This window comes from Ursus maritimus, unplaced genomic scaffold, assembly GCF_017311325.1.
Source record: "Ursus maritimus isolate PB19 unplaced genomic scaffold, ASM1731132v1 scaffold_13, whole genome shotgun sequence".
NCBI lineage: Eukaryota > Metazoa > Chordata > Mammalia > Carnivora > Ursidae > Ursus > Ursus maritimus.
In genome coordinates, this window is record NW_024423675.1 from 3,358,583 (window position 1) to 3,376,714 (window position 18,132).

The following is an 18,132-nucleotide window of genomic DNA, read 5'->3' on the forward strand; positions in this document are numbered from 1 at the left end:
TAAGTAAAGACAGACAGCCTGACTGAACATAGAAAAATTGCAAGAGATTTTCCACTCTGGCTACTTCTTAGCCTTCACTTTCCAGCTTCCTGGTGTGTATATGTGTGTGTTAAGAGGGGGAGAAGAGGTTAATTTATGGAGTTAAATCCTGTCGTTCAATACATTCAGTTCAATTTATGAAATAAACTAACTGGAAACTTACTTTATATCATTCAGTTTTGTAAGTGCTGGGTTTATAAATGGATAAAATACTGTCTCAGCCATCAAAGGGCTCAGAATGGGAAAGTTAGACAGGTAAGCATACAAATGTGATCAAGTGTAAGGTGCCATGTTAGAACGGGTGGGTGGGCAAAGGAGGGAGTGGTCGATTCTTTATGGATGGGTCAGGAAAAGCTTCATAGTGGAGGTTACTTTTGAAATGAGTTTTAAAAGATGTGGTGAGTTTCTCAAGACCTAGGAGGACTGGGGTACATGAAAGAAGGTCATCCCAGTACAGAGAGCAGCACAGACAAAGGCTGAGAGGTGTTACACAGCAGGGCTGTCTGGGGAGCTCTGTGTGGCTGGGGCACGGATGGGTAGGAAGGCTATGGAGAGGGAAGGCTGGAGAAGGGGCCGTCGAGGTCTTGTGGGAAGGCAATGGAGAACCCATAAAGGGGGTGCAGTGGAGAAGTTATGGGATCAGAGTTACATTTTAGAAAGCTCTGTCACAGTGTGGAAAATGGATCAGAAGAGGCATCATTTGTAACCTTGAGTTGCTCTTGTCTCACCAAGAAAGGAGGGTGTGTTCCATTGTTTTCATAGCTGTGGCATTTAAAAGTCATATACAAATATTTGGTGATATATTTCACAAAGACTGAAATCAATATTGTATTGATTTTAATTCTGTTTTCTGAAAAGCCAGTGTGGAATAAACATGTCCTGCTCATTGTTAAGACATAATGGATATTTACTGTGGACTCTTCTCAATTCTGGAAAAAAGAATGACACTTGCTTTATCCACTGCTTCTAAGAGCTTTTTTCCATTGAAAAGAAACTCCTCCAAGTTTGGTGGGGGAACTTCCTAGTTGAGCTCACTTGGTTGAGCTCACACACTTGCTTTCTCCTGTTAATGATAATGATTAAATCTATGATGATTTTTTTTAAAGATTTTATTTATTTATTCAACAGGATAGAGACAGACAGCGAGAGAGGGAACACAAGCAGGGGGAGTGGGAGAGGAAGAAGCAGGCTCATAGCAGAGGAGCCTGATGTGGGGCTCGATCCCATAACGCTGGGATCATGCCCTGAGCCGAAGGCAGACGCTTAACTGCTGTGCCACCCAGGCGCCCCTAAATCTATGATGATTGATCGAATCTCAACCCCAGTTTCATATCTCCTTTGAGTTTAGAGATACTTTGTTACTGTGTTAAAGCCATATTATGAGAAGGAATCATCCTACCTAGATTTTTCCTATAATACTTCTTTCAAACTGATACTCATTTCTTCTCAGTGACCAGTCATCTACCCAGGAGACTATGTTTAGGATCAGAGTGTGGCTACTTGGAACCCCACACCAAGCTATAGCAGGGTTCTCAACCCTGGTTATGAGTTTAGAGTCATCTGGGGGCTTTAAAAAATCTTCATGCCCAGGACCCATCCAATTCTAATTAAATCAAAATCTCTGGGGGTGGGATGCGGATCAGGATATTTAAGTAAATTCTACCCACAGTGTGGGGCTCGAACTCATAATCCCAATGTCAGGAGTCACAAGCTCTACTGACTGAGCCACCCGGGCGCCCCTGGGATTAGTATTTTTTCAACTCCCAAGGTGATTGCAACGTGCGGCCGGGGTTGAGAGTCACTATTTTAGAGTAGCCTTGCGGGGGTTGCTGCTGCTTATCTGCGTTTGTGAGGTTAGCGAGGCAGGCTTACTCATTTTCCCTTTCTTGTACCTCCTTCCATGTGACTGGAGTCTTCGTATTGGCAGAGAATTGAGGGAGAGACGGTAGTGTTTAGTTGAGGCAGATTTTTTAAATCTTTCGGATTATCTTTTGGGTGAGGCCAGCCAATCTTACAAGCCTGGAGAAAAGATGATGAAGATGACGGGCCCCCTTTCTTTTTTCTTCCTCTTTCTTCCCTGTTTTTTCTGTTTCTAGGAATTACAAATAATGTCTTTGACCACAGAGCTTTCCTACTTATGGTCACTTTCCCACCGAACCCCTGACAGGGTTGATAGGCCACTTCACTCCCCAGATGGTAGGAAGATTTGGGGATTGAGACCACAGCTATCAACTCCAGAGCTCTGTGGCTGAGACATCATGCTTTGCCTACAGATCCCTCTGTAATTAGAAGTCAGTGCAGCAAACAGGATTATAATCATCCACTGTATGTATGTATGTATTATAATCATCCAATATATGGATTGTAAACTACTTTTTACATTGTATTGGGTCCTGGATGGCAGAATTTTTAGGGCTCAGTCAGATGCATTCTTACCTCAGTAGTTGATGCTTCAGAGTGAAGTGATTTCTGGTAGGACCACAGTTGCTTTGCCACTTATGATGTGTCCCTTAGAGGAAACTGTCCTGCAAAAGAAATGCATTCTATTTTGGAAGGTCACAAAAGCTACTGGGAGGAGCCATGATATTATGCTCTGAGACATTTCCCTTGCTGTCACCCAAACCCCACGATTTGTTCAAGTCCATGCTCACTGATTGCTAAATAAACTTCTGTCAAGGTTGGTTCTTTGAGGTCAGACTTAGCTGGGCATGGAAAGCAGCCTTTCAATCTGGCCAGTGAGCCCTCAGAGGAGGGCTGGCTGAGTTGTAGGAACCTCACTACACTCTAAGGGAGAGCTGTCCTCGTTCCTGAATGCAAAGCTGCTGTGGGGCAGTAATTCTTGTGCCCAGTTCCACATGAAATCACTAGGGGAGCTTTGAAAACTGCCGCAGTAAGAATCTCTGCAGATGGAGCCTTGAGACCAGTACTTTTTAAAGCTCCCAGATGATTCCAGTGCACAGCCAGAGTTCAGAACCATGGCTGTAGAGAAGGGAGATTTTGACATTAGGAAGAAGATTGCCCTGTGAATTCTTCCAATCTTTTGGGACATGGAGGTGATGAAGAGTGCTCTCCTCTTGTAGCTTCAAAAGGTGAGGACACTTCTACTTATTGGTCCCTCTGCCTGGGATGTACCACCTGCCCTAAGACCTTGCATGACCGATGGGGCCAACCATGCCAAGGCCCTGGAGAGTTCTCTTGGGCCACGATAAAGGAAGGGAGAGCTAAGGACGAGGTTGAAACAGACAGGAGCTGATATATAGGGCTTTATAGGCCATGGAAAGGAGTTTAGGTTGGATGGCACAGGGATGAGGTGATCTGATACATAGGTTTCAAAATCCCCACTTTCTGGAGAGGCTCTTATAGGGCTGCTAAGGTCTGAATGTTTGCATCCCCTCAGAACTCACATGTTGAGACTTAATCCCCAGTGTGATGGTACTTGGAGGTGGGGTCTTTGGGAGGTGATTAGGTCATGAAGGTGGAACCCTCATGAATAGGATTGGTGCCCTTATAAAAGGGGCCACAGAAGGTTCCCTGTCCTATCCACTATGTGAGGACACATCAAAAAGACAGCTCTCTATGAACCAGGGAACGGGTTCTCACCAGACAGTGACTCTGTCAGCGTCTTTATCTTGGGCTTCCCAGCCTCTGGAGCTGTGGGAAATAAGTTTCTGTTCTTTATAATCTACCCAGTCTACAGTATTTTGTTCTAGCAGCCTGAATAGACTAAGACAAGGGGTAAGAGTGCAGTCAGGGAGGCCAGCTAGCAGGCTTACCCAGTGGCCCAGGGGAGAGAGGCATGTGGCTCAGACCAGAGGACCATTGTTAAGGGTTTGCATGGAAGAATGGTCTTTGTTGTTTTTAAAATTAAAGTAATACATGCTCATTGAAAGAAATTCAAGCCTTATAAAAGAACATAGAGAGTAAAATGTGAACCTGACCATGTGAGGATTCATCTGTTTTTGTTCTCAGCTGTGTTCAGTTCCCACTTCACTCCCTGAAGGCAACTGCTAACAGCTCGGGGTGCATTTCCCCTACCTTCCTCAGGGTCTTCGTCATCTGTCTTTGAGGACAAATGTATGTCCACATATACATGTTGGTTTTTAAAAATACAAATGTGATCATGTAGAGATGCGGAGATGTCTTTGCAATTTGCTTTTGCTCAGTTCATATGTCACAGGGGTCTTCCCATGTCGGAACTTGTGGAACGGCCTCAGGTTTACATTAATTCACACTTTTGCATGGTGTGGATGAGCCATAAGATACTTGATGGCTAGTTAGCCTTCTAACTTGTTTCTACTGCATGCACCATTACAGGGAATGTTTCATATATATATCTTTAATAGGTGTCTGGAAGTAGAATCATTGGTTTTAATGGACATGCACATTCTACATTCTGATAGATGCTGAAAATTCTTGCTTAGGAAGGACTACTCCAATTTATTCTCTTTTTGTAAAAGATTTTATTTATTTATTTGAGAGAGAGGCAGAGAGAAAGCGCACAAGTGGGGGGAGGTGTAGAGGGAGAAGCAGGCTGTCCACTGAGCAGGGAGCCCGATAACTCAATCCCAGGGCCCCAGCATCATGAGCTGAGCTGAAGGCAGAGGCTTAACCGACTGAGCCACCCTGGTGCCCCAACACCAATTTATTCTCTTCAGCACATTAGCACCTCTTTCTCCACACTCTTATTCATACCAGCCATTATCTTTTTTCCTCCCAGTCTGATGAACTAAAAGTGTTTCCCTTTGTTTTTTTTTTCCTTCCATTTTTTATTTTAGAGAGAGTGTGAGAGCACGAGTGGGAGGGGCAGAGGGAGAGGGAGAGAGAATCTCAAGCGGACCGCGCTCAGCGTGGAGCCCGACGTGGGGCTCCATCTCACGACCCTGAGGTCATGATCTGAGCTGAAACCAAGAGTTGGACAGCTGACTGTACCACCCAGGCGCCCCATGTTTCCCTTTGTTTTCATGTACATCTGTGATTGCTAGTAAGGTTGCTCATATGTTTATTGGTCATCTGTATTTCCACTATGAATGATCCTCATCTGTCTTTTCTGTTGGGATATTTGTCTTTCTTCTGATTTCTAGGAGCTCTTATATGGTATTATATTAACTCTTTGTCTATATATATATGTCTATATATATAGACATATATATTGAGGATGGAGTGTACTAATTTATTGAGCCCTTTGGCTGAGAAGTTTTACATAACATAACAATTACCAAAGAATCTGAAGAAGAGGAGGAAAGATACCCACTTCATTAAGGGCCTGATGGCGGTCTAGACACTGTCATGGGCTTCCTCTCTGTAACTGTGTAATTATCGCCATTTTATGGATAAAGAAATAGATGACTTGTCCAAAGTCGTGCAATTAGGATGTGGTTAAGCATACTGCTTGGGAAGTAGCAGAGATATAAATTAATATTCACTGGATGAGTAAATGAGCTGGAATTTTATTTCAAGCCTGTCTGACTCAACTCAAGCTCCTTCTATACTTCATTACTGCTTCTTGCTCTCTCTGCACAAGGCAGCCTAAGTTTATTGGATTTTTAGGATCAAACAGATTATTACAAAATGGAATGTTCCACATTTGGATCCCTTTTCCCTTCCACATAATACAAAGCCAAAAATCTGGCTACTTGTGGAAGGAGCAAAGACAGAGCTTTGGAAAAGGTTGGCTTACAGTTTTAGACCTGGATTTTGGACAAAAAACAATAATTGGAGAAGGATAAGAAGATGGCAGGTGGGATTCAGGTCTTTCAGGGAACAGAACCTCTTCTGTGGTCATTCATCTCTGGGTCAACCTAGGGAGAATTGTCTTCAGCAGGTTTTGATTGGATCCCTGGTATTTGTGACATACACAGAGTCCTAGGTGGGTGGGCAGGACTGACTTTTACAAGCCCTTTGAGTCTATTTTGTTTTGTTTGTCTTGTTTCCTGTTTCTTTCAGAACATGCTTCTAGAACTTTCATCTATTATGAAAAAATAATTCATGGTTGGGGCCAGAAAAATGGACCCAGGAGCAGCTGGCATCTGCAGGAGAAAAGTTGCACTTTTGTTAGCTCAAACTTCGAGAAGAACTGCGGGAACCATTCCCTCCACAGAGACACCCACTGGGCTATGGGTGTGTACAGGGTGATCCCAGCTGGACCCACCTCCACAGGAGACCCTCCCCTAATGGGGCTGGGATCAACCTCTCACTGCCCCACCTGGCCTCACCATCAGTCCGATCTCAGGCAGGAGGAGGCAGGGAGGAAGTGTGCACCAGGAGAGAAAATCTCGGGGTAAGAGCTGCTGCCACTCTGAGGGAAGAAGGATCGAGAAATGGCTATCCTTCCCCACCTAGCAGCCCGATGGGATTGGTGCCCTGCTCGCTGCAGAGAGCACCACTGCTCTGCGGTGGCACAGCAGCAGTTGGGACCATTGAACAGATAGATAGATGGATAGGTTGATCGATCGATCAACTGATCCATCTCCTATTGGTACCGCCTCTCTGGAGGACCCTGATATACTGGGGAACTGCTTGGGATGCTGCGGAAGGGAGCCCAGCATTGGATGGGGCTGGTCTGTGCTTCTAGCCCAAATGGCTACTGAGTCTTCTCTGTCCCCATACTTTGCAGAGGTGGAAATGAGGTGTGGAGATATGAAGAGGCATGATCTGTTCCACAGTGAGTTGGTAGAAGAGCCAGTGAAGACCAGGTGGATGAAAATGATGCTGGGGCCAAGTCCAAGTGGGTACCATTAAGGGGCACACCGTATTCCAGTTCCTTAAGACACATTATCTCTACCTTGTACAACGGCGTAAAGTTATTGTTCATCCCCATTTTAAGATCAGAGAAGGCTCAAAGAGACTAACTTGCCCCACAGCTAAAGGTCGCACAGCTAAAGTGTCTGATGTGCAGCTGAATTCAAACCCAGGTCCAGCTGCTTGAAGGTGCGGGCTCCTTCCAGGAAGCCGTGAAGCCATGCTCTCCCTTGTCCGTAACAGTCAGCAGCCCCTGGGCAATGATTTTTTTGCACATCTGCCTGTCCAACTAGCTTGTGGAAGCTTAAGGATAAGGCCTGTGCATTCGAAATCCTGGATGCCCAGCATGCAGCCCAGTGTTGGGGGAATGAATGTATGTTTCTGTATAGATGCCAAATACAATGTATTACCTTCCGCTTTCAGCTCTCCAGTCTATTCCTTATTCGCTGGTGTTCTGTTATGTGCTATCAGTAGGTTTATTATGAGAGACTCTTTCAGAAGCCTGGATGGCACCATTTTTTTTTCCTTTAATTTAAGCCTTTACAGGGTAATCAACTATACAGCACAAATAGAAGTTAAAAAAAAAGTTAAAGGATGAGTGAAAAATGTGATGTTCCCAGTGAATGCTGGCATGTCTCTGATGGATTCCATCTGTGGCTTTAGGCTGAGGCTCACTGCCTCAGGGATGCACTCGTCTTCAAGGTGGACGAGTAAAACTAGCCATGAAGAACCAGGGATGCCTCTTCCTGGCTGACTGAGCAGGCCAGTGGCAGGTGAATGTTGGGATCTGTAGGAGCCGGAGGCGTGAGGATAGAAGGTATCATGTTCTTGAGTCAAATGAAAGGAAAGACACTTGCATAATGGGATGTGGGATGAGTGGCTTTTTCCATCTCTCTGGAAAACGAGGGTGCTCAATGGGGAGAATCGGAAACCCATTCCACTCTGGGCCCTATCCCAAGCGGATGTTAAACATCAAATAGAGTCTTGCTAGTGCATCCTAACTGAGGGGTGAGGGTGATGGGTTGGAGAAGAGTGAAAAATTCTACTACTGTTTGAAAGACCAGCCTAGTTATTCCCAAATAGATACAACAAAACTGTTGGCAGGGACTGGTGTAGGGGTAGCCAATCTGGGAATCCTCATTGTACCCTGGAAGGTGATAGGAATCCCTCCGAAGGTGCACATTCAAAGCAGGAAGATGGCCGCTGCTCGTCTGGAGCAGGACAGTGAATGCTCCTCTTCTGCAGAACACAATGGTTTTATTCTATTACAAACTATGACTGTCATTCCTGCCACAAGTGCAAATGTCAAGGTCGAAGGAGCAAATGACCATCAGTTATAAATGATCAGGGTTTTTTTCCTTTCTTTCTTTCCTTTCCTTCCTTCCCCCCCACCCCCCCCCCCGTCTCCCTCCCTCCCCCCTTTCTTTTTTTCTTCCCTTCCTCCCTCCCTTCCCCTCTTTCTTTTTTAAAGATTTATTTGAGAAAGAGAGAGTGAGCGACCATACACGATGAGGGAAGGGGAGCAGAGGGAGAGAAACCCAGGCAGACTTGTTGCTGAGCGCAGAGCCCGATAGTGGGCTTGATCCCACAACCCGGCTGAAATGAAGAGTCTGATATCTAACCGACTATGCCCCCCAGGTGCCCCTAAATGACCAGATTTTCTTAATAGAAAATTTTTGTACTAAGACCCACCTGCTTTTTCGGAACGGATTGGATAACTTCATGACTATATTTGACCTCTCACACTTACAATGTTACGACTGTGTTGTTTTGCCAACAGTTGGTAACCCTATTGTATGCTCCCTGAAAGCCCTCCTTGACTCAGTAGGACGCTCAGTAGGCATTCAGTAACTTTTAATTCAGTTTTTCCATCTGGCGGATGGGGTGAGGCCAGGTACTTCCTGAAGCTCAGATCTCAGCAGCTCTCCAGACACCATGAGAATGTATTTATGGCCTCACTGACAGCTTAGCCAGACCACCTGAGTCCAGCTTTACTCTTGGTCATCTAGCCTGCCCGCCATTCGATACCTGCTTTCCCTTTACATCAAAATCGAGGACTCAAATGATCAAATATACTTTCTAGTTCAACGTATTTATTCCCTTAACCACAATTCTAAACTCCTTGCCCCACTCATTATGGTATCTTGGTGTTGGTCTAATGCCGCTTTCTCTCTGGTTACCTTCATTTAGCTTTCTGTTTTATTCATTCATTCATTCCTTCATTCACTCTACCCCCACTATGGGGCTCAAACCCACAACCCTGAGATCAAGAGTCACATGCCCCGCTGAGCCAGCCTGGAGCCCCTGGCTTTCTGTTTTAAATCAGACCTGCTATTTATAAGTGTAGACGCACATGTTCTCGTCCGAAACAATACCCTTCGCCAGCTGCCCTCAACAGCGACGCCTCGCCTAGCTGTTGGAGAACATCGAAGCCAGATGTGCGTGTAATGCCACCGGGGATTTTAAAAATTTCAGTGTTGAGGAGTCACATTAGTATTATCACATTTTTTAGATCTCAGATTAACCAGGTAGCAGGTATGGGTCCAAACTAGAGGAAGACACATAGCTTCTCTGGGAGAAGAGATTTCTTAAGGCCTCCAGCCCTGTGATCTGTAACACAGGGGTCAGAGGCAGGGAAGACCAGCTTACAATGCATAATGATATGTCTTTATTTCATCAACAGAAATGGTGTCTAGACAAAATTCAGTTAACACTAGCAATTCAATTGAGTGAAATTTTTTTTTTGCACAATAGTGTATTTACAATGAGTAAATGAAGTTTCAATTCATTAGTTCATAGCAATGCTTTGTTTTCCCCAAAATGGTAAAAATTCTTAGTTACAGAGAATAAGCATCAACAGCCATTTCATTTTTACAATAAAAACCACAACGAAAACCACAATCACTTAGAAAAAAAAAAGACAAGCCTAAGAACTAGTACAATAAAATGATGCATTGAATTAAGTTACATTAATCGCATAGAATCTGTGTAAAAAGTATGTAGAAAAACACCTGATGTAACCTGTTACAGTCGTTGAGCAGTTATGAGAGGTACAGAGGGTTATACAGGTAGATATGTGTGAAACTGTCCGTATTGTTCGACCTGGGGAGGAAGAGAAGAGGGGCTGCGGCCCCTTGCATACACTGAGAAGACCCTGTTTTGAATATGGCCTCTGGAGTTTGTAAGGCATATATTAGAGGTGCACTTGCATCAGACTGGTTCTGGAACAAATTCTCCCAGGCCCTTCTGGCCTCACGAGCACAGGTGGTGCTTGCCTCGAACGGCACACCGTGTTTAACCAGCACCCGGAGCTCCCAAGTGCATTTGGAACCTTCCTGTTCACTCACTAGAAGTGGCAGGTCTTTTGTGTCCGAGCGTGAATGGGCATCCCAGCATTCACACACGCCAAATGCATCGTTAGGACCCAGTGGAGGTCACCCCTCTGCCTGCAGACGTATTTTGGTAGGAGACTTAGCATCATCGGTAGGAAAAACCCTCTGTGTCCAAGTCCCTTCCCTCTTTCCTCACATACACGTCCGATCAGCCCCCCAGGAACGCTTGGCACTGAATGAATGGTCTTGGTGCCCTTCTGCTTCTAAGGAGGGCCACTGTTTTAGCTGAGGTCAATAAACTGGAATGAAGTGAAAGTCAGAGTTGTTTCGCCATTGCTTGAGAGCGAGATGCGTGCACCACGTCACAACATTTAGTCAAAGCTACCAAGTGGGCCTCTGCAACCAAAGGGTATTCTTCCCAGAGCGGCAGCATCACTTTCACAGTCCGATTACAATGCACTGCTACTCATTTTGATATAAATACTGTCTCCCAGGGTGGAGTGCAGGAAAATACTGTACACTTCCTTTTCTTTGCAAGAAATGTTTTTGCACCGTCAGTTGAATAATTTATCCTCAATCTGCCACAGTGGGTCCTTTCTATGTACAAATACTACTTGTACACACACTGTGTACAAATATCGTCTATTCTGCAGCATCAGTCTTTGATGCCTGGGTCAGGAGATGACTCGGGCGGTACTGGGAACATACAGACTGCCTCCATGCACGCGGACTTCCTGCACGAATACCGACTCCACACAGGGCACCGCACTGTGGACTGACTCGCCAGGAACTGCACCTGCAACAAGATCCTCAGTCTGGGGGAGAGATGCTAACTTATGATTGAGTGAACAGCTTTATTCTTAAAGAAAGAAAAAAAAAAAAAGATTCTGCCCCTCAGTCTATTTACAGTGATTTGAAGACAAAACTTGATTCTTGCTCCCTCCTGGTCTGTGACTCCTCCCAAACGACAAGTGCTAGGGGAGCGGGTTGAAGTCCTTTATGAATTAAGCAGCTGCTAGTTTCAGTGGGTAGAATGGAGAGGCCCAGCCAGACGGGTCTTTCGTAGCTCAGCAGCTTTGCAGGCTTTACCCACTTTGAGAGGGTTCTGCCACTCCACAGACCGTGGAGACAGGACTCTGGGATTTCTTAAAAGGCTTATAGTTTATACACCTTTGTTTCTTCTTCTTTAAAGGCAACCATAAAGTATGAAAAGAGAAAGTGTAGGTTTAGGCCTTTTTTTTAAATGAAGATTTTAAGTCATCGCTACACCCAACGCGGGGCTCAGACTTGCAACCCTGAGATCAAGAGTCGCATGCTTTACTGACTGAGCCAGCCAGGCGCCCCTAGATCTCTTGGTAATAGCTTCAAACTTCACATTGTGGCCACTTGATTTCCGGCAGTTCGCTGGTGCAAGTCCTAGAGCTGGTCCCTGGCCTCCTTATTAAGGAGAAGTGGCAGTTGGCATTCTAATCACTAGCCTTTTTTTTTTTTTTTTTTACTTCCTTGGGAAAGCAATACAAGGATTAAATCCAAAGTCATAGTGCATCTTAAAAGCAGCATACTTTTAGAAAGACAGTTAATAAATTATTTGTACAATATACAAAATAATGTCTTACACTGCAGCCTCACCTCGGACGCCTGAGTCATTGCGAGGGAACCCGGAATAGAAATAGCAGGATGGTCTAGTCACTTTGCCAGCTCTTTTGTTTTGTTTTTGTAACCGTTTTGTTCCAGAATCAGTACGTAATGAAGTCTGATTTTATTCAAGGCACCCCCAGATAACGCAGAGAAACAAACATATACAGCAAAGCACTCACCTGCCCAAAGCCTGACCAACCTGAATGAAGCGAGGTTGTCTGGACACACAAGAAGGACACAGGCAGATCCAAGGGGAGGACTAGATCCGGGCAGATGGTAACTGGCCCCCACAGCTCACGCCCACCTATTTGGAGACCCAACTCGGCTGTGGCAGGGATCTTCCTAAGCAGTCCTTATTTTTACAAGGAAGGACCCTTCAGAGCACAACTACATGTTGCCGTGCTGTGCAAACACTATTCCCTGTTACTAACTTGCTTTTCTTTTTCATAAAAGACACGGGCCTCACCAAGGGATCCCAGGTGCAGGAGACAGGCTGGTTTTTAACACTTCACTTGAGGCAGTTTGGATTCTGGTCCCCAGCTAGTCCTCCCTTTGAATCAACGCAGACACAGCTCTGACGAACACGCGGTTCAGGGTAGTAGAAGACAAGACAGGTCACACAGACAATTGCACAACGCCAGTCACTGTTTATGGTACATAGTGAACAAAATCGTTAAGTCGTTAAAAAAAATCTCTAAGAAATGGAAAGAGTTTTTCAAGCACTGTTTTTAACCAGTTCCCGTAGCAGGGCTTTGGCTGAGGAAGAGGGAGAAAAGCGAGGAGGGGGTTGGTGGCAGGAGAATGTGGGCTGATTTAGGGTGGAGAGAAATCAGGAGACCCCCTTCCCCGCCCGGACGCGGCCGCAGCACGGGGGCGTGCAGACCGAACAACAGACAGGGGGGAGACTGACGGAATGTGGTCCAGACTACCAGTTGCACATGAGCTGTCACCAGGGTGAATCACGCCCACAGGCTGGTTCGGACCTGGTTAGGAGACCAGCAGGAAACATTCTTTTTCTTTCAAAAGAAGAGGAGGTCACTTAAAAAAGGCAACAGGAGAGTTAAAAAACAAAACACTGTTGGCTGACTCCTCCACCATAACACAAACCTCTGGTGCGTCCCAGGATTCACCCTGGGTTTGAATTCCCGCCGTCACCAGTTTTCCGCAAAGGCAAACCCCACGGTGAAGCGCAGAACCGCTCCACTAGGCCAAGAAATTCCAACAACCCTAGTAAAAACGGCAGCTCCAACTCTGAGCCGCATCGAAATCTGTCTCAGACTAGCACACACACGTACACACGCACAGGAGGAAAAACAGAAACCCAGAGGCAGGTTTTAAAAGCGGAACTATCTGAAAAGAAAAGCCTTTTTTTTTTTTTTATCCTACCGCATGAACCAACAAATTTCTGGCATTCATACATATTTAAACATTTAGCGCTAATATTTGTACAGAAAAAAGTTAATAATACTAAAACATATGTTACTATGGTTTCACTTCTCGCCTACGTCATATACTAATTTCCCCTTTTACATGCAGCTTTAATATTGTCCAAACAATGGCACAAATAAAGAAACAAAGTCAACCGTCTACTCCCCACTGCCCACCACCCCATCCCCACATCAAACCTTTCGGGACTCTTCCCGCAGCCAGGCTGGAGGGCCCACCAGAGGGAGGGAGGGACCCCTCCTCCTCTTAGGCTGGCGGCAGGGTCTGGGCACATCTTCCTGTAAACGTGGCCAGGGGCCAGCATGTCCCCAAAGCCAAGGGAAGCTGCTCTCTGTGGGTTGTAAGCCAACCAGTTTTGCAGCAAGAGAAGAAAATTATCATCAGGTGAGGGTAGGGTGTGTGTGTGTGTGTGTGTGTGTGTGTGTGTGTGTGTGGTGCAGGGGGAAAGGGGCAGGGTAGGGTGTGTGTGTGTGTGTGTGTGTGTGTGTGTGTGGTGCAGGGGGAAAGGGGCAGGGAGGGCTCCTTGGCCATATCGTGTCCAAAGCCTCAGAATGAAATCTGCCTTTGGACAAGAGCCGAGCAGAAAAACCCCAGATTTCAACTCAAAGCATTTGGAGAAGGGAGGGAGAAAGAAATGCTTTTGCCTGTGTCTGGGACAGACGCCAGGCTCACATGTGCCCCGCTCTCTCCTATTCTAGCTGAGCTGCATGAACCCAGGACGCCGCTTACAGGCAGAACCCCAGGTGCTGTGATTCAAACCCACTCAGGTGAGAGGTCCTGGGAGCCCAGCATGGGCAGGGGGCCTGGGCAGGGGAGGGGGGGCGGGGGGGTGGCTGATTAGCCAAATCCTTCCAAGAAGTTCCTCCTGCGCTGCCTTTCCAAGAGCAGGCAGAGGCCTGAGGACGGGTTGAAATGAATGGGACTCGCCCCCTGGGTGTGAAAATAGTTCTAACTTGATTTTTAGGAGCCAATGCCTGCCGAGTCCTGGTACAAAATCATGGGTTCCTGCTGTGTGGATGCACTTTCGAGTGGCCGTCCAAACTCTCTCCCCACTTCGGAGTCTGAACATCCAGCATCAACTCGGAACTCTCTGCATTTAAACTTTGTGTCCGGGAAAGGTGGGGAGGAGGTGAAATAGAAAAATACTCAAGCAGATTATTGTCTACACATCCTAGGATGAATTCATTATTTGGCAAGATTATTTTTCCTACATAATTATCACCTGAGTGCTTTTTAATTAGCTAAAATGTCTTACTTTTCAACTAAAAGCAAAGGATATACATTATACTTGAGTTATACTGAAGTAATAACAACTTCATTTAAGAAAATAGGTTTGACCCAAAACTCAGTGCAAGTGGCAAAGTTGACCATGACTGTACAGTATCTGCAAGGAAAAAACAAACCCACGACACTCAGATGACACCGGCCGATGGTGCCCGAAGCAAACCAAACAACAGAGAAAGGGTCTGAAATAAAACCTCAAAAAAAAAAAAAAAGCTTTCAACATTGAATTCTGTTCCATAAATAAGTACAAATTGAAATTGAACTGTGAAGCAAGAAAAATGACCATGTTAACAGTTACCAAACTAGTTCTAGCATCGGAGACAAAAGAAGAGGAATGTTGGAACCTGTTGGTAAATGAGAAATGAAGTTTCCAGTTTTAGGATGAGAAAATTGAGGCATGCAGGACTTTTGCATATGGATATATATATATTTTATATATATATATTATATATAATATGTACAGTCTAGCTATAAAACTTTGATGTGTATAGAAGCTGTCTTCAATGAAAAAAATTGAACATTCAGAAGAAATTCCTGAGATAGGGTTTGTGACATGGGCCACTGAGAAAAAAAATCCGTGGTTGGGTCCTAGAGGTGTTATAGTCTATCCCTGTTGAGACTGAAATTAACCCACAGACAGGCAGTGTCACCACCGCCGTCTTCCTTGCCTGGGCAAGGGGTAGCACCATTGTGAAGGGAACTGTGTATCACTCCCGCGGGAAGAGAGGAGGGAATACTTAGAAACAGTATTGCTGCTAAGAACGCTGTAGTGTGCACCGAACTCCTTCTTGGTTCTTCCAGACAACAGATGAACAGCACCGCAGGCCGACCGAAGAACGCCGCGTGGGAGAGGTGGGAGAGCTGGGAGAGGTGGGAGAGCTGGAAGGCGGCCGGGTCACTAGGTGTACTCTTTCCTGGGCTGCTCGTCAGTTGTACACTTGTCAGTCATCTCCTGGCAGAAGTCCACGGTCACCGTCTGGCTCCTGGATTCAAGAGGAGGCGCCCTCTCCGAGAAGCTTCCCGGCTCAGCGCCGTCCGGCCTCCTCGCGGAAGTACAGTTCTCCGGGGTGCTGCCGGGGCCCCAGGGGGGGCCGGGGGGAGCCGTGCCGGGCTCCAAGCAGCAGGGCGCACTTTCCCCCACCGCACACTGCGAGGCGGCCAGGTTCTGCTCGACGCCCAAGGGCGTGGGGTTAATACTGGAGGCCGCGGGAAGGCCCATGGGTCTGAGGACGGGGCAGTAGCGGTGCAGGGCCTGGATCTGCTCAGGGCTCTGGATGTCGCGGCAGACCTCCTGGGAAAGGCAGGAGAAGTTGTCCAGCAGCTCCCCCATGCAGGCTTTCAGTTGGTTCCTCTCTGACAACAGCTTCTCTTTCTCACACACCTGGACAGCAGAGGAAAAAAAAAAAAAGAGAGAGAGAGAGAGAGAGAGAAGGCCCCATCAAGCCTGAACGGGAAGACAGAAGGCCTGGTTTCCGGGGGTTTTCCAGCTTCCGTTTCTGCATTTGGTACGGCAGGGTTACTGGTGCATGACAACGCCGGGACATAGGAACCTACCAGACGTGTATTCAAGGAGCCTGGACACAAGTTTCCTATCGGAGCAGCCTATCCAGGTGTGCCATGAGCCCGACGCCTCCCCCGGGGCAGCTCTTCCTCCCTGTCTGGGGTCTGCCCAGTGCCCAGCAACATTCCCAGCAACCAGAGAACTGCAGGGCATTAAGGCTCTGGTTTCCTGGAATTTGGGGTTTGTAGACCATCAGTTGGAAAACTTTCAGTCCCAAACGATGTCGTTGAAAAATCTCCCCCCAGTGTATCAGGCTGCCACTTTTGAAAGTCAGAAATTGGCCAATTCCAACTTTATGACATTTTGGGAAAGGGCAACATTATGGAGCCTGGGTGGGTGGGGGGGGGGAAGACGGGTGGTTGCCAGGGATGGGGGGGCGGGGAGGGACAGGACATTTTTAGGGCAGTGAAATTACTCAGTGTACAGTCGCGATGGGCACAATGTCCAAACCCACAGACTAAACCACACCAAGCGTGAGCCCTGACACAAATTATGGACTCCGGGTGATTACGCCATGTGGATTCAGGTTCCTGCATGGTAACAAATGCACTCCTCAGGTGGGAGGTGTCGGTCATGGGGGAGGTGGTGAGTGCGCAGGGGGCAGGGGCATTCAATTCTGCTGTGCACCTAAAGCTTCTCTAAAAAGAAAAGTCTATTGAAAAAATCAACGAAAATCACAACAGAAAGCGACCACAGGCAATTTCACATGGTTTGATCAAACCTCAGCGGGCTTTCTGGCGTTTTGTGGCGGACAGATGAACACAGCAGGTCATCTCGGGGACAGGTGGAAACTGTGCAGTGCGTCGGGAGCATGGGCTGTCCCTGGACGCGGGAGGGGCCGACAGAGGCGTGGAGCCCGAGCCCTAGCCGACTAGCCTGAGGTTCCGAGACGTCCGTCCTCCAAGGAAATCCCACATAAACTCTTGGGTTCCTAAAATTCACCATCCCACCAGAGAGGTGAATTTCGCTGCTAGAGGGGAGGTTGGTGAAGGCTGCACCCGAACCGGCCGGACGAGGAGAGACGATGTGGAGGCTCCAAGGGGTGCACACAGTGAAAGAGCACAGACTGGACGTTCGCAGATGCGCGGGAGAGTGGCGCCGGGGGGCGGGAGAGAAAGGAGGGAGCAGCAAACACAGGAGATGGGGGCTCCGACAGGGCGCTGCACGTGCCGCTCACGAGTGCAGTCTGGCAGGCAGCGTGGGCATGTGTGTCGGAGACAGAGATTTACACGGGGAAAGGGCACCTGCTAAAATATTTATAAATTTATCAAGAAAACATGTTTAAAAAATGAAAAATAAACAGATGTACAAGTGCAAGTTGAGAGAAATACATTATGCAAGTTTGCAGAAGCTGAGTGGCGTGCCGCAGGCAGCGCGGGAGTGGGGAGCCAGTGCGTGCGCGGGGGACTCGCGGGGCCTCCCGGCCCACCCCGCCGGCCAGCGCCACCCGGCACCCGGACCAGGTGAGCGGCCACAGCACCGCAGGGACAGCGGCGTGAGTGAGAAGCGAAGCACCTCTGGGAGGTGTCCTCCCGAAAAAATCTTGTTTGTGGCCGTGCATCCCGGGGGCGCCAGGAAGGTCCGGGGCGCAGAGCCGGAGGCCACACCGCCCCACCCCAGGAGGGCCATCTCATTCTCTATTCTGCCACTGACCCCCTACTGATCTGCAAACTGTCCCGGGCCACTTTCAGGGAGAAGAAAATGAACTGCTGTGGCGACAGTGTTTTGGCTCTCCGCAGGAAAGGCGGTATAAACCCAGGCCCTGGTTACTCTAAGTCACAGACACTGAGGAGCCCACGAGACTCTCACGCGGCCGGGAAATGCAGCCTATCATTGAAGGGGCTTCCAAAACCAGGGGGAGGAGAAGTAGGAGATGCCCTATCCATTTTTCAACTGAACAGTATCAGCAAAGTGCTTTATGTATCTGCCTCGGTGTGGCTTAGACTTTATTATTTGTTGTTGTTTATTGTTATTAGACTTTATTTGTATTGCAAAATTACACTGAAAGAATTCTAATTACAAAATCAGGTGTTCCTTAAACATGGGCGATGAGAATCATTTTACCACCTCGAGAGGGGCATGGGGCCAGAAGGC

At 47.2% G+C, this 18,132-nt stretch overlaps 2 protein-coding genes across 14 annotated transcripts in view; one reads left to right on the top strand and one right to left on the bottom strand.

Moving 5' to 3' along the window:
* The window catches only part of GJA10 (gap junction protein alpha 10), a 36,363-nt gene that overhangs the window by 16,485 nt on the left and 1,746 nt on the right, over nucleotides 1-18,132 (top strand). Inside the window, exons 3-6 of one of the 6 annotated variants that reach the window (XR_005834295.1) lie at nucleotides 5,983-6,316; nucleotides 6,653-6,763; nucleotides 13,892-13,960; nucleotides 14,158-14,689. Coding sequence is in view for 1 of the 6 variants with exons in the window: in XM_040627547.1 (XP_040483481.1) it covers nucleotides 5,983-6,021 (39 nt within the window). In the remaining 5 variants the exon portion in view is untranslated. Of the gene's footprint in view, nucleotides 1-5,982; nucleotides 7,192-13,891; nucleotides 14,690-18,132 lie in introns of those variants that run through there. The other 5 variants (XR_005834294.1, XR_005834293.1, XR_005834292.1 and 2 more) reach the window with 5 other exon arrangements.
* Nucleotides 14,955-18,132, bottom strand: part of BACH2 (BTB domain and CNC homolog 2) — a 347,862-nt gene continuing 344,684 nt past the window's right edge. For all 8 annotated transcript variants that reach the window (XM_040627541.1, XM_040627544.1, XM_040627540.1 and 5 more), the window contains one exon: nucleotides 14,955-15,858. In XM_040627541.1, coding sequence (XP_040483475.1) covers nucleotides 15,376-15,858 — 483 coding nt within the window. In that variant the 3' untranslated portion in view covers nucleotides 14,955-15,375. The remainder of the gene's footprint in view (nucleotides 15,859-18,132) is intronic.